The 15,397-nt window shown below is 44.9% G+C and overlaps 1 protein-coding gene across 1 annotated transcript in view; it reads right to left on the reverse strand.

Moving 5' to 3' along the window:
- CILK1 (ciliogenesis associated kinase 1) overlaps positions 1 to 15,387 on the reverse strand; it is a 34,331-nt gene extending 18,944 nt beyond the window's left edge. The window contains exons 1-4 of the mRNA XM_082848842.1: positions 15,282 to 15,387; positions 11,891 to 11,945; positions 7,354 to 7,475; positions 6,283 to 6,362 (exon numbers count right to left, since the gene is read on the reverse strand). Of these exons, the coding sequence (XP_082704968.1) occupies positions 6,283 to 6,362; positions 7,354 to 7,475; positions 11,891 to 11,945; positions 15,282 to 15,382 (358 nt within the window). The 5' untranslated portion in view covers positions 15,383 to 15,387. The remainder of the gene's footprint in view (positions 1 to 6,282; positions 6,363 to 7,353; positions 7,476 to 11,890; positions 11,946 to 15,281) is intronic.
- Between the last annotated feature and the right edge of the window lie 10 nt (positions 15,388 to 15,397).

Raw genomic sequence — 15,397 nt, forward strand, 5'->3', positions numbered from 1 at the left:
CATGACAGTGATAGTCCGGTATGACACTGAAGGCTCTGTACATTCATCCCAAGGGTAATGCAGAGCACTTTGGACCATTCATCTCCCCTTGACAAATACAAAAATGTCGAATCATTCATTTTTTTCCAGGAGAGCAAACTTCTTTTAACATATCAAAACTCCATTATGGGCTGAGATAACTTGGCAAAAGAAATTGTCACTCAAAGAAAAATATATCATGCCTACCCTGCCCCAGTCAGCCAGAAAGAATTTGAGGTTAAAACCATTTCAGAAGACAAGTCTTATGGCTACTGAGAGTTTACATCACAGCAAAAACACAATCACATTTTTTGTTTAAGAAACAAGGGATTTATGAATAGGACCTACTCGTATATGAGATTCTGGTGTGTGTTGCAACGAACGTTTAAATGTCAAATACTGATGACTTTGCCCAGTAAAGAAGCACAGGGGTGCATCTGTAATTCGCATTGTGAAAGGCGGAGATAACTCACGGGATGGGAAGCCTGTCTCAGCTACCGCAGGGCTTTGGGGGTACATGTAGGAGAGACTCAAACACCCACTGATCAGTATCACATGCCTCTGAAGACCCCAAACCTTCCTCTTGCAGAGAGTACCACTGACAGACATCATTCTACCTGAGTCTAAGTCTCAATGGGTCATCAAAACCGGAAATACAGCTGTGTCAGTGCTGCCAATGGGGTTATTGGTTACCTGCCACCATCACCAATGTTGTGAAGCTGGATTCTACGAGCGCATTTACGGGAGGAAGGAAGAGCTGTCACTGAAGACATCGGCTATTCCTCACCCACCTCTGTGCCGATGTGCTCAAGGCTGCATCTCTAACGTGCCTGCTAAATCCTCTCCAGACCTGTGTCTCTGATGGGACAGCAGCTGATGTCACTGTCACCCTTGCATTGACCTGTCCCAAACCACTCTTCTCCTCTCCCAAATTCTCTCTCCTTCTTGAACGTTTGATATGACATCCAGGTAGCTTGTAGTTATGCTGGATCCATCTGTCCCCAGACAGTAATGGAGCTGTGTCACATTTTCCATCAAAATACCTCCTATCTGTCCTTTCTGCCCTTTCTCTGACTTAAAAATGCAAGCAGTTATGAGAATGGGATCTTTTGACAGTGCATCCAGCAAGGCTCCCGTGGCCCCTAAAACATATGACCTGCGAGACCGATGGTCTCTCTTCCTAAACACTCAGAGCATCAAAAGCATGGAAAAAAGAGATGGCAGACATCATTTTCTTACTGAACAGATGGGAAAAGTGAGTCATGGGGGTAGCGGGGGATGAATTGGTCACAATCCTACCAAGAAGTGTGTCAGAGCTCTTGCCCTATCCGGCTCTGTTCTGTCCCTGTCGATCCAGACAGCCAAATCTTGACTTGTGGTGCTGGGCCTCTCAAGTCCACATTCACCCTGTCTCTCCTCTTAGACTCCCTTTTTCTCCTCTAGTTGGGCTACACTGTTGTTTCCAAACATAAGTGGCATTTCTCTGATAATGAAATGTCCTCCACCCCCAGGCCCCACTGCAACTCCCCCTGCCACCATCTATATAACACCCACTCAACAAACCTGCATCTTCCCCCTGTTCAGTTCATCCTATCACATCAACTATACTCAGATACAAGCATCATTCTTGGACTCCAGACCTCGGACCTTGCTTCCACCCAGGTCACGCTCCAGTACACACTGACCACCTCCTCCCATCGGTCAAGCTTTATCCTTTCCCTGCTAACTCATCTTTAATCCTACTTCCACGGAGAACATGGGCACTAATGAAATGAGGAGAGAGAAGATTCTGGTTCCCCATTTATCCCTCTAAGCAGCTTTCCTTTCTATGGATCATACTTCAGGCCCAATATAAACTATCAGAGGGAAAATGGCTAGGGAAAAAAGTTGAACTGCAAACAGACTCTTTAAAAGTGACTGATGAAAACTGTATTTGTCAGTTGACATATGTCACCTGTTATACTGTATTCGAGGATAAGCCTTTATAACTAGGAAGCATTTGTGAATATGTCTGTAGAATATCTGGCCCTCTGTTCTTTTCATTACTGAATAATAGCAATAATTACTATCAGCCTTATACCCATGGGTTCTATTCCTTGGTAATTTAAGGTATAAGACCCCCTTGTCATGTACCTTTACTTTTCATCTCTATTTTAACAAAGCATTACGATTTTATCACTATGAGAGGAAACGCTGCACAGTGGTTAAGTGTGTAGACCGATCAGGTTGCCTGATTTCAAATCTGGCTGGAAAAGCACTTAACCTCTCTGTGCTTCACTTTCTTCCTCTGTAAAATGGGGAAATAACAGCATCTACCTCATGGGGTTGTTTTGCAGGATTCAGCGTGTTAATATTTGTAGAGCTTTCAGTGCAGCGCTTGGCACATCTGCACGTTGCAAGAGCTTGTCACTGTTAGTAGTACGAATCCTCTCATTTTATCTTCCCCACAACCTGGCAAGGGGGACAGGCAGACACGGCTCCATTTGTTGCAGATAAGAATTAAGGCTCGCGAGGCCGGTGACTGCCCACCCCCCCACCCCCTCGGGGCCCCCCCGCCTGTGAGGAGGTGGCACTAAGTTCTGATCTGACTCCTGGCTGGGCACGTGTTCTGCTGATGTGTGCACTCAGGCTTGTAACAATGAGCCCACGTCACCCTCTGAGCTTCTGATTCACAGTGGAAACCCTTATTGCTGGGTTATTCAGAGATCAGGCAACGGCAAAGTGCTGTTAACACAGAATCTTCCTGTTCGAAACTGTTTGGCTTTCAGAACACAGGAACAGACCTCCAATTTAATTTCAGGGTACCCCATGCCAGTCGAATAACAGAGGGATTTTCTCTTTCATCCTGGCAGAAAATGCGTTGTGCTTCGTTTTTTTATTAACAACCCTTGGGCAAGAAAACATCAAGCCACAAAGAAGGCTTTCTCCCCTCCACATTCTGTTCATGAGGAATCTGATAGGAATATATGGAAATAACCAGAGAATACTTAAACATTATGAATTTCTGTAGCACAACTTCCTGCTAGGGAAGTTGTAATTTCACAGGTATTACTGAATTTAAACCCACAGTGCTTTTATCAATAAGGCCAGGAGGACAGCAACACATAGAAAGGCCAAGGGCTGACTCAAGGTCACGCACAGCAAGACAGTGGTGAAACATGGTAGCAGAGAACCACCTCTTGGGGCCAAACATTGTCCTTTAAGCCACCTAAGGCATTCTGGATCTCCTGCATGGATATCTGTAAGGGCAGGGCAAGGATGAAACACGGTTTGCATTAATTATTTAATTCCTGCAAAGTATATCTGCTTTGGCATTGCTCGATCAGCACCAAGTGGAGCTGAGTTTTCATTCCCTGTGGGGGGGAAGCAGTCACTGACATGAACCATGGCCATGGCAACCACCTGCAGCTCTGTTCTCTGCTCCCAAAGGAGTCCACTCCCAGGGACAGAATGCACCTTCTCACAGTGAGAACCAGACAACAGGGAAGAGCCTGAAACTCACAAGACAAATCTGCAAAGTGCTTTTGATTCTTTCTTTTCCGTGACTGGAGGAAAAGAACAACATTAAGCTCCAAAGTTACGTCAACACCGTATGAAAACCATTCAAAGTTTTCAAAAATCATTTATCAATGAAAATGCGATAGAACCTGCAAAATGAATATCCACCCCACCTCCAACTACTATCACCACTTTCTTCACTTCTTGTTCTCTGTTCTCTGTGAGAAGAGACAGGTTTTTCTAGAGAAGTGTAGCAAACGGGCACAGATACAGGAGCTAATCTCCGCTCTACTGCTTTAATGCAGTGGGGTCTTTGGCAGGTCTTTAAACCTCCCTGAATCTCAGTTTCCTCTTCTTTGAAAGGAATAGATACCATCTGTCCTCTCTACCTGAGAAACTGGCAAGGAAACAAATAAGGTAACGGATGAAATGATATTAAGCTCAGACTGGGACTGGCACTTAGCTGGGGGAGAGTGTCCACAAGAATCTTAGGGAGAAGCATGGTGCTGGGGTTAGAAAAGCGAAGGAGGTCTGACCATCCTAAACTGAGCTTTCCCTTCCACCATTTCTGAACACAATCGGAGTATGTAAGGTGTGCAAGGAAGACTGACAGTGCAGCGTTTCAAAGAGGTGTTTTGACACAATAATTTAGGGATGCTAAAATACTGGATACGAATATGTACTGTGTGTGTGTGCATACATGTGCATTTGTGGGTACTGGGGGGAGAGTGTATGTGTAGGTGCACATGTGCATGTGTACACGCAGATGTGTGCGTGTGTATGCACAAGTATGGGTGCGTGTGTGTGCATGCGCATCTGCGTTGATTTGATGGGATTTGGTAGAGACCTGGATAAAAGGATACAAGTTCTTTCTGGCAACAACTATCTGAGTCTCACAAAAAGCAAGAGAAAGGAAAGGAAGAGAAAGCCAACACGTATCAACTTTCTTATAGATCCACCATGCCGTTCCCAGTACTGAGCAAAGAGCCCCAGTAACTGAGACACCATGACGGGTCCCTATGTGAAAACTTCTGGTTGACCTTTCTCTTTGGAGAATCCCTTTGATTTCTCACCATTTCTTTTTCCTGGGCTCTCAGATCTAGTGCCTCTTCTCCTCCTACTTGTCCCTAAAGACACCATACCAGAAGTTTTCAGCATTTTGCAGACTCATACCATCCCTTGGGAAATTCTTGTGGCAAAAGTGTTCCTTCTACCCGTGTCAGTGGGATCAGAGATACCTTTTACTGAAAACTTTTTACCAGAATTGGTTCACGGGCTTGCATATCACTCTCGAATTATTCAGCACATGCCCGCATCTTCCAAGAACTTGTACAGACAGCCTCTGTTTGGCCTCTACATGTGATGGTTGCTTAGGGGTCACAGAGCAGGCTGGGAAGGGTCCCAGACGTACCATGCAGCACAGTGTCTTTTCCCCTCACTGCCAATTTGCGTCAAATCTGAACTGACTGTATCATCAAAGGGCTTCCGCCCAGTTTCCTTATTGGGTAATGAAACTCATTTGTTGGTGCAATATTTGCAATGGCAATGATACCCTTAGACTGGGAGGGAACAGATTTCTGTCTGTGCAAGATCAGCTTGTCATCTGTCTGTATGTCAAAGCAACCTCAAATGGCCTTCTGAGGGACTCCTGGCTCCCCTGGTGGACACGTCCATCCCGAGGCTCTGCGTTCATTAGAGCATATCGACCCAACCCAAGTTGGGTCTGTGGCCAGTTAGTAACCCAAACTAGTAATGCCTCAGGACTTGCTGGAAATATAACCTCAAAAGCATTGCTACTCAATACTGTTCAAAAGTTCAGCTAAGAACAATAGTGATGGAGGATTTCCTGAAGGGTATATGACCATCCACACCTCTGGATGCCTTAAATCTCTCCCTGGACTCACCAGACCATCCCCAGAGTGAATCATACTGGGCCCCAGTAGGACCATTTTCTCTGATCAGGTGATGTAATTGGCCTATATTGAGGAAGATGACCTGAAACTGTCCCATGTAACTTGTCACTGTGTTTACCATAAAGTCATGTTACATAAGGATCCATGACAGAAACCTCTCTGGTATCAGTACCAAGAAAAGTTCTGCTTCTCTTGGGCAACTGAACTGTTTTTACCTTGGAGGAACCATGTAGGTTGTAATTGGTCGTGTTTCACATTCTGCATTGTCTGACAGCAAACTCAGGCTCACATCTGTAGCCTGCTTCTTCTACTTAGGTAAAACTTGCTGACATGTATTTTGTCGATTGACCTCACCCCGGCTATGTCCGTGCCTTGTTTTGCCTTTTTCTTTGCTTATTTTAAGTGTATTTTATTTTCCTGGATTGCATAGATCTTGTTAGACCACTTTGCACCCTTCTGAACAAGCTGAAATTGAAATACATTAAAAAAATGAAAAGCCACAGCAAAGCAGTGTTAGTTAGTAGGTGAAACATCACATGTGGAGCTTCTATGAATTCTAATCGTAGGTTCCTGATTAATACACCAGTTAATGGTCAGGAATAACTCTTAGATCTGTAACTAACAAGCTTCATGTTAAAGCCTAACGAATAAGAACACACAGACATGATAAATAATGAGGGAAATTCAGAAATCAAGCTACAGAAGATAACATATTCCAAAATCCATTGTCAGCCTCTCAACTCTTCAATTTTTTCTGAGAGTCAATTACAAAAGACACTGATGCTTCCTACATCTTCCACCTGATGACAGCATTTCACTGCTATTCCAAAGCACAATACTCCAAATCACCTACCGTGTTTGTGAATAAATGCGAGTCCTTGCAATATCTGATACATGATATTTCTTATAGCAGATTCAGGAAACAACTTATTTCTGTATAGGGCAGAGGAAAAAAAGTTATAAGTCTAGATTTATGAAATTTGTTAATGAAAACAAAGCCCCTGTTTTCATGTTCTTTTGGTTATACAGTAAGAATTTAAGAAAACACTTGCTGACATGCTAATCTGACTAGATCCTCTGATAATAAAGATCAAAGAAAAACAACTGCTTATCCATGTAAGAGAGCCTACCTTATAAGCACCGAATCAGTTATGTTACAAAAAGAAACGATCAAACATTTAATAACAAACAAACAAATTCCCTCCAATGTAGCATATAAAAGTCTCCTCTCTCCATAATATAATTAAAGCTTAAAACGTTTTGATGGGGAAAATCTGAGGTCTTTCAGATGAAGGGCTTATGAGATGCAGTGGATAGTGACATTTTCCCTGGTTGGGCAAACCACACAGCTTCTCTGCTGTTATTGACAATGGAAACGATATTTGTTCACTGAAATCACTCAGAAGATGCTCAGAATGGCATTCAACTGCCACCAGGAAAATGTGCCCAAGAGGTTCTACATGGTTTACTTGTCAAGTCCAAAATGACCATCAGAGGTAAGTTTTTTAAATTAGTTTCTTTGTCTTCCCAGCATGCAAGCCCTGTGCACTGTAGTAAGAAAGGCACTGAAAGGAACCTGGAAGTTCCGATGGATGGCTCAGAATGAATGAAGCTGCTACACCCCTCACTTGTGGTCACTCTGCCCATACAGTCCTGTTGGGAAGGAGAGCTGCAGAGTATCTGTTAAATCTCTGAGCCTGTTAGGGTGAATAACCCATTAAGACATTCAAGACGGCTGCACTGAAAGCAGCTTCTCTGCCGTTATCACAGGGCCTCCAAAGCAGGAATGCAGATGGGGCCCCTCATCTCATGGGCAGCTTTGAACAGCCAAGGCCAAGCAGCATGACCACAATAAACAAAAGCAGAAAGAAAACACATCCACTTTGCAACATTTATTTCTAAGATCACGATGACCACACTGTACCTTTCTTTAATGAGTTGGTAAAGATTTTCCTTCATGTACTCAAAGATAAAATAAAGATGATCATTTTCCCTGATAACTTCTTTTAATTTTACTACATTGGCATGGTTGAGCTTCTTTAAAGACTGAAAGGCGAAGAAGAAAAACAAAAAATTAGAGCAAGTCTGTTGTTGAAAAAAGTTAATTCCACATATACTTAGGGAGAAACACCTAATTCCAGAACCACAGAGTGCCACAATTCATTTGTTATTGACAATGTGTTAATCAATGGTATTTCTCTGAAGTTGGTATTAACTTTATGTAGAAAAACTATTTCAATTAACTGACTAGGAGGTAAGAACTTGACCATAACTGGAACTCCTGGCTGCCCCCAGGACCAGGCAGTGGGCCAGGGCTATTTTAGGTGCACTCCCTCCAGGTGATGGAATTCACGCCATGAAAGTGGCCAGAGGGGAATCCATTGAGGCTTTGATTGATCTGATACTGAAGAGGCAGCTGCTGGGAGCTGAGATCACCAGGCAGCAGTCTGCAGACACTCTGAACAGGAAATTGCTCAGACAGAGGCTGGCAGCCTGATTCTCCCAACCTTCTTCTGACACGTGTGTGTCCATGGGACGCATAGCGCTCCTTACAAGGTGAGTGTTAAAGGAGGAGAAGAAGGAGGCGAGAAGGAGGAGAAATCTCATTGGAAAGATCCTGAGGTGAGATGGGAGAGACACCTCTGCTTCCAAGAACAGCAAAGGTAAAAAAGTCAAGCGGGGGATGAGGAACAGAGGGTGGCTCAGAAAATGGTAAGTGACCCTCTGATTATTCCCCATGCGCATGTATGGTTTTCCTCCTCCTGGAACATACACGTGAGTGCAGCCATGCGCAAGCTATTTTCTGTTTGCATCACTAGCTCTGTCCACGGTGAACAAATACACTTTCATGTTGGTGAGCAGTAATCCAGTTCATGTGTGACAGCCGGACACCCGACTGTGGGTTTGCTCACCAGGTGATCAGAATTTGATAGACCGTCTCCTTCAAGAATGCCTCAAGGGGTCACCGTGGCAGGGGGTTGAGCCCTTTCATTCAAAAAGCCTCTTCCTCATAGAGACGTGAGTCCGATAATAATAAATTGTAAAGCCCTCTTTATCTTTGAATTTCCTTCAAAGGAACATTCCTTCTATAAAACAAACAGAATGTCTGAAGATGAAAGTGTTAACATGAGTGTCCAAATCTGGAAGGACACTCAGTAACGACGCACCCAAGGGATCAGAGCTGGGGAATGTGCAATATGACCGAGTTGCTTCAAGCAGCTGGGAAGAGGGAGGAAATATGGCCAGTGAATGAGAACAAAATAAGACTCTTCTGGAACCTCTTCCCTGAAAGACAAGCTTTTGCCAAGCGCCTCTCTGGCAGGAAATACTCAGCTGTTTTGGCCAAATGGCCAAATCCTTCCAGAATGACCCAACAGGCTGATTACTTTTTCTAGCTGGGTTGGATTTCTGGTTCTCCATGAGTAGCAAGCATTGCCTAACTTGTAAGCATTCACCAGACTCTCATGGACTGCAGGCGTCTTTCCTGCTTGTCTGCTTAAAATGCACCACCAGCAATGGCTGAGGTGTCCAGTGGATGAGCAGCAGAATGAACAGGGCAGATTCATTCAGAGGAAAATGAAGTCGTTTTCAAAGCTTTGCAAGAAGAGAATTCTAGGCAAGGAGGAGGATACCGTCTGCCGCAAGTGTGTTTTGAGCATGAATTACCGGCCCAAGTCTAACAGTGGCTCCAGCTCTCGTTTCTCAGTGAGGCTCAGGGGCAAGTTAAAGTCTATATCAGTTTAATAGAAAAAGAATTAATTTAAAACATGAATTAATTTTGTGGAGGACTTCATGTGATTCATTTTCAAGAGGTATATTTCCAGAAAGAAGGCATCTTGGGTTGGCTTGGGAAAGGCTTCCAAAAAGATGTAGAGGCAGGACAGTCGTATCAGGCGGAGAGGGAGCATATCAGGGGGATGCTTCAAGGAGGAGGAATCTGCAAGCTCTGAGTGGTCAGTGAGTGTCTCATACACGAGACTTGAAGGAAGAATCAGGCTTGGACAAACTCGGTGGGAGGGCAAGGGCACGTCAGGAGGGAGCCCCTCCGAGATTGGGTGTGGGAGCAAGTGGCCACCCAGTGTCGGAGGGATGAGAACTGCCCGGATGCCAGGTGGATGCCCACTGAAGTCTTCTGACAGACCCTGAGCTTGAGACCAAGCTCCGCTGCCTAGAGCTGTGTTTCCCTCCAGCAAATTACGGAATCTCTGGGCCTCAGCTGTGCCCACCGGGAAATTCAAGATACTAAGACTTTCCTCATCAGGTGGTTGTGGGGATGAAATAAGACAGAGCACGTAAGGTGCTGCCTGGCCCATAACAGCTGCTCAGTAAATGGTAGATGGTGTGTGAGTGAACAGCTGAGTGCTAGGGAGATGAGAGGTGTGGAGAGTGGGGAGCACAGGCCACTGCAATGAGCTATGGTTTCTGAGTGCCGGGGTAGATGATCATTAACACAAGAGGGAGAAAATATAAGCACTGAGGGAGGCAGACATTCTAGAAAATTCAGACGCTGGTGTCCACTAAGCAGTTGGATATATGGGACTGAAGCAGGGGTCAGCAAACTTTTCTGTCAAGGGACAGAGAGTAAATATTTTGGGCTTTCTAGGTCATGTGGTCCCTGCTGTAACTACTTAGCTTTGTCAGCGTAGTGTGAAATCAGCCACAGATAATATATAAACAAATGGACATGGCTGCGTTCCAACATTTTTTTTTTTTACAAAAACAGGCAGTGGGCTATTTACTGACCCCTGGTCTAAATGCATAAGAAAGATAAAAGATGTGATGGGGCTGCTGAAGCAAGGGGAAATGAATAGAATCACCCAGGAGGAGAAGCCAGAGCAAAGGAGAAAATTGCTGAGAAGAGAATGTGAGGAATTATCCATACTTAAAGGGTGAAACCATAGAACCACTGGTGAAAGGCAAGAAGAGGTAGAAGACGTGGGTCAAAGCAGAGTCCCAGAGACCTGGGAAAGGAGAGGAGGAAGTGGTCCACAGACAAGAAAATGTCTGACAAAATGATCCTGGACTTTTTTTTTTAATCTTTTGGCCACGCCGCACAGCATGTGGGATCTTATTTCTCTGACTAGGGATTGAACCTGCGCCCCCTGTGTTGGCAGCACAGAGTCTTAACCACTGGACCACCAGGGAAGTCCCAATGAACCTGGACTTGACAGCTGGTGGCTTTTAGGAGAGCAACTTCCGTAGAGTTGCAGAGGTGAATGCCTGATTCAGTTAAGTGGAAAGTCAGTGGTGGGGGGAAGTGACAGCGGAGGGGGTGCTCTGGTAGGTAAGGTCAGGAAGGGGAAGGGGTGGGAGCTCCACGGGAGGGAGGGCTGAGCCTGGTTAGACAGAACGGTGGGCACATTGATAGACTGAAGACAAGGAGCCAGTGGAAAGGAGTTTAAAGATATGGGAAGGTTTATAATAGCCAAAGGTGTCCCAGTGTCCATTGATGGATGAATGGATAAACAATATATAGTAGAACCATACAATGGAATGTTAATCAGCCTTAAAAAGGAAGGAAATCCTGACACATGGATGAATTTAGAAGACATTCTGCTAAGTGAATTAAGCCAGTCACAAAAATGACAAATACTGTATGATTGCGCTTATATGAGGTACCTAGTGCAGTCGACAGATAGAATGTAGAATGGTGCTGTCCAGGGGCTGGGAGGAGGGATTCACGGGGAATTATTGTTTAATGGACATAGAGTTTCAGTTTTGCAAAATAAAAAGAGTCCTGGAGATGGGCCATTCTGATGGGTGTACAACATTATGTATGTACTTAATACCACTGAGCTGTACCATTTTTAGGTCAAATACGCAATTCTGTATCTATTTTGAGTCCTTTGGGTTCTAGCACAGGACACCTTTATCGCTGTTCTAACAATCTGGACTATTTCTCTGATTATCTACCTGGCAACCTGCCACTTTCCTTTGAGTTGTTGTTAACCTTAATGCATAGGCATTGTTCGCAGAAAATGTGCAGAGGAGCCTTCTCCAGAGATGGCTACAAAATGTCATTGTTACATATGTTCAACTTCTGGATGGTATGACAGATTTTCTGATGTTGTCCAGTTTGCTATGTAAACAAAATTGTGCAAAGCTTTAAAAAAATGGTCAAAAGGTAAGTACTACGTATATTTCATCACCATTTGAAAGAAAAGAGACACTAGTGAGAAACTAGTGAAAGTTGAATAAATCTGTGGTTTAGTTAACAGCACTATTACCAAGGTTTAAAAAGAAGTACTTGCACACACACCAAAAAACTAAAAACAAAGTGCACACACATAAATAGCACAGCAATCTTCTCCTCTCAGCTGTCAGCTGCATTATGTTATCATCTGCCTCCTTTTTCAACATCAGTGAAACAATTCAAACTGTATCAACTATAAATCAATGCGTGTATAAAGCTATTTTCATCAACCATACCATAAATTATCCCTTTGTGTATTAATAAATACCTTGACCTCCCGAAGGTTCATGCATTCCTCCCAGGAATAAAACTTTCTTTTCATTCTAAAAGAGAAGAAAGAAACAAATAGCACGTTTATTCCCAGTAACTGGCTATGCTTTATCTTAAAAAAAAATGTTTTCGTTCTGAACCTAATGAACAGTGCTTAAAGTGGGTTCCAATTTCTACCAGATACTATACTATCCAAAACAGCATTTTATTTAAAAACCTGGCAGTGCAATCAATCCTCCAGCACAAAATTTCCCAGCAGAGTTAGCACAAGGGCATTGCAAAGAGGCCTGGACTGCTGTCTTGCTCTGTCACTAATTAGCTAACCCTGCCCTGGAGGAAAACCCCCCAGGCTTATTTTATCTGGACCAGAGCTGTCCAATCGAACTTTCTGTCTTGGTGGAAATGTTCTGTACTGTCCAGTACGGTAGACACAGGTGACTACTGAGCACCTGGCGTGAGGATAGGGCAACACAGAAACCGGATTGTTAATTTAAATTTTAAATTTAAATGATATATGATTACTTGCCACCATGTTGGACGGCACAGGGATGGACACTCCGGTACAGGGGGTGGCAAACTATGGCCCACGGGCCAATTCCACCCGACCATCTGATTTTATACAGCCCATGGGACAAGAATGCATTTATACTTTTAAATGGTTGGGAAAAACAAAGGAAAAGAAAATAATAATTGTGGCATGTGAAAATGACCTGAAATTCCAGTTTCCATAAATGAAGTTTTGCTGGAACACAATCACTTTGCTTCCATATGATACATGGCTGCTTTCCCACTACAACAGCAGAGCTGGGTTATGACAGAGACCACATGGCCTGCAAAGCCTAAAGCATTTACTGTCTGGCCCTTTGCAGGAAACGTGTGCCAACCCCTGGTCCAGAGCCTGAGGGGAGAGACAGACAACCTGGTGAGCTGGCCAGAAGTCTAAGGGTTCTCTCTTTCATGGCCCTTCAACCACATCATCTCATTTGAATCTTATAGCAGCACCATGAGCTAGATGGGATGGGTGGAAACTAAGAAACAGAGAAGTTATGCCATTTCACCAGGGTCTCATTGCTGGCTAGTAACAGATCAACTCTCATCTCTCCCCCTCACTCTGAGAGTCTGTGCCAATGTCACACTGTCTCCCAGCTGAGTGACCATTTCCTTTATTCAAGCCCCAGATATATTTTAGCCCCTGCTACACGTGGCAGAGGCCCAGGCACTGGAGATACAATGATGGGCAAGACGTTGCTCATGGAACCGACCTCGGAGCAGGAAGGCAGGTCATCCATCGACTTCTGTGCTGAGTGCCATGAAGGGAAGGGACAGGGCACCATGAAAGTGGACCCCAACGTGACCTAATCTTGTCTAGGGTATCAGGAAACAGCCTTCCAGTGAAGTGGTATTTCAACCAAGACCTGAAGGACCAGGAGAATTTGGCCTGGTCGGAGGCATGCGGTAGTGAGTAGCATGGGAAGACAGAGGGCAGAAAGGTATCTGGTGAGTTCAAGAAGCCAAAAGGCCAGTGTGGCCAGGACAAAGCAGGCAAGGGAGTAGTGGGAGGAAATGCAGCCAAGGAAAACAGGCAGGGGCCGAGTGAAGCAGCAAGTTGTAAAATTGGGGGCTTGACCCTAAAACTGATAGGAAGACATTAAAAGCTCTTCGTTTGGGATCCCTGAAAGCAGAGCCTGAGGCAAGGACTTGGATGCAGGGAGTTGATTTGGGAGGTGATTCCAGGAACCCAGGGCAAGGAGCAGGGAACCTGAGAACAGAGAGGGGGGAAACCCATGAAAGGACACATTACAGAGCTGACACTGCAGTGGGCAATGGGGGCTCAGTCCTGCTGGGGACCTTCTGTGGACCAAGCAGGAGCACCTTGGTTGAGTCTCCCACGTGCACCTGAGGTGGGATACTGGTGGCGGGCACATCACTGCACACCCCAGCATGCTGAAGTCAGGTGGGACAAGGGGACATGATGGGGCAGCAAAGAAGGTTTGGTACAATTGATTTTAGACAATTAGACTCACGTGTTTAATATAATCCCTTCAGGCTGGAATGGACAGGGGTAAGAATGGAAGCCAGGAACCCTAGAGAGGAAAGTATTCTAGAGGCAGAGGAGGTAAATGATAATGAGTTGAATGGGAGGTTAGCAGTGGGGAATTGGAGAAGTAGGTGGATCAGATAAATATCTGGTAGTTAGAGTCTATAGGACCAGACGACCAGTGCTGGGGCACAGGGAGGGGTTTTGGGGGACTCCCAGGCTTTGAGGGGATGGAAATGTGTCATTTATCAAGATAGGCATTATATGCTGGATGTAAGTTCAGTTTTGGGTATGATGAGTGTGAAGTGTCTTCAGGGCATCCAAATGGAGATGTTGAGAAGGCAACTGGATATAGATGGGTGTGGCAGGCAGACTCTAGAATGGTCCCCAAAGCCCCCCATCTCCTGGTATTCACAAACTGGCATAACGCCCCTTCTTTTAATGACCTGCTTCTAACCAATAGAATACAGCAGTTTGAGAGGATACCCCTTCTGTGATTAGTTTACAAATGCAATAAGATGTCACTTCCATCTTGGTTGAAGACTCACTGCCTTCTTGATTTCCATGTCTTGGTGGAGCAAGCTGCCATGTTGTGAGCTGCTCTTTGGAGAGGCCCATATGGCAAGGGACTGAGGGCAGCCTCCAGCCAAGAGCCAGCAGAGGACTAAGGCCCTCAGTCCAACAACTCCCAAGGTACTGAATGCTGCCCACAGTCATGTGAGTGAGCTTGGAAGTGGCTCCTTCCCCAGTCCAGCCTTCAGATGAGATCCCAGCACCAGCTAGCAGCTTGACTGCAGCCTCATGAGAGACCCCAAAGCAGAGAACTCAGCTAAGCCAGGCCCAGACTCCTGACCCACAGAAACTGTGAGATAGTTGTCTTAAACCACACTTTTGGGGGGTAAACGGTTATGCAGCAACAGATAACTAATACAATGGGTCTGGACTCGGATTGCAAAGGGTGCGTGGGGTGGGGGGAGCAAAACCGTAGTCACCAGACTATCACACGTGTAAAGGATCCAAAATAACATTTCATTTCTCAGTTTCAGTTTCCTTTCCTATAAAGTATTTCTTAATCTGCTTGTTACTACCTCCCCACATGAGAAGATCCTTGGAACAAGTACTAGAGCTGTATGCCAAGTAGTGCGTCTAACTTGGGGATGTGTTGAAGACCCTAACACGAGCATCCCAGAGTTCACAGTCATCTAACCCACAGCAATCAATGTCTGAGATTCTTCTCCATGCCTCCCCTGTAGAAACTTTTCACAGATGAAGAATGGAGAGCATAGAGTTAAAACTATGTTGACCATGTGTCACTGAGGATGGATTCGTGAGCATGAAGGATAAAACTTACTTTTTAATAGCAATCAGTTCCCCAGACTCGATGCTTCTTCCCAGCAGGACGGAACCATAGGTTCCATCCCCGAGTTGCTTGATGGTTGTGTATCTATTCATGGTGTGCCCGCTCAG

The sequence above is a fragment of the Leucopleurus acutus genome (assembly GCF_964270905.1).
Source record: "Leucopleurus acutus genome assembly, chromosome: 10".
Lineage (NCBI taxonomy): Eukaryota > Metazoa > Chordata > Mammalia > Artiodactyla > Delphinidae > Leucopleurus > Leucopleurus acutus.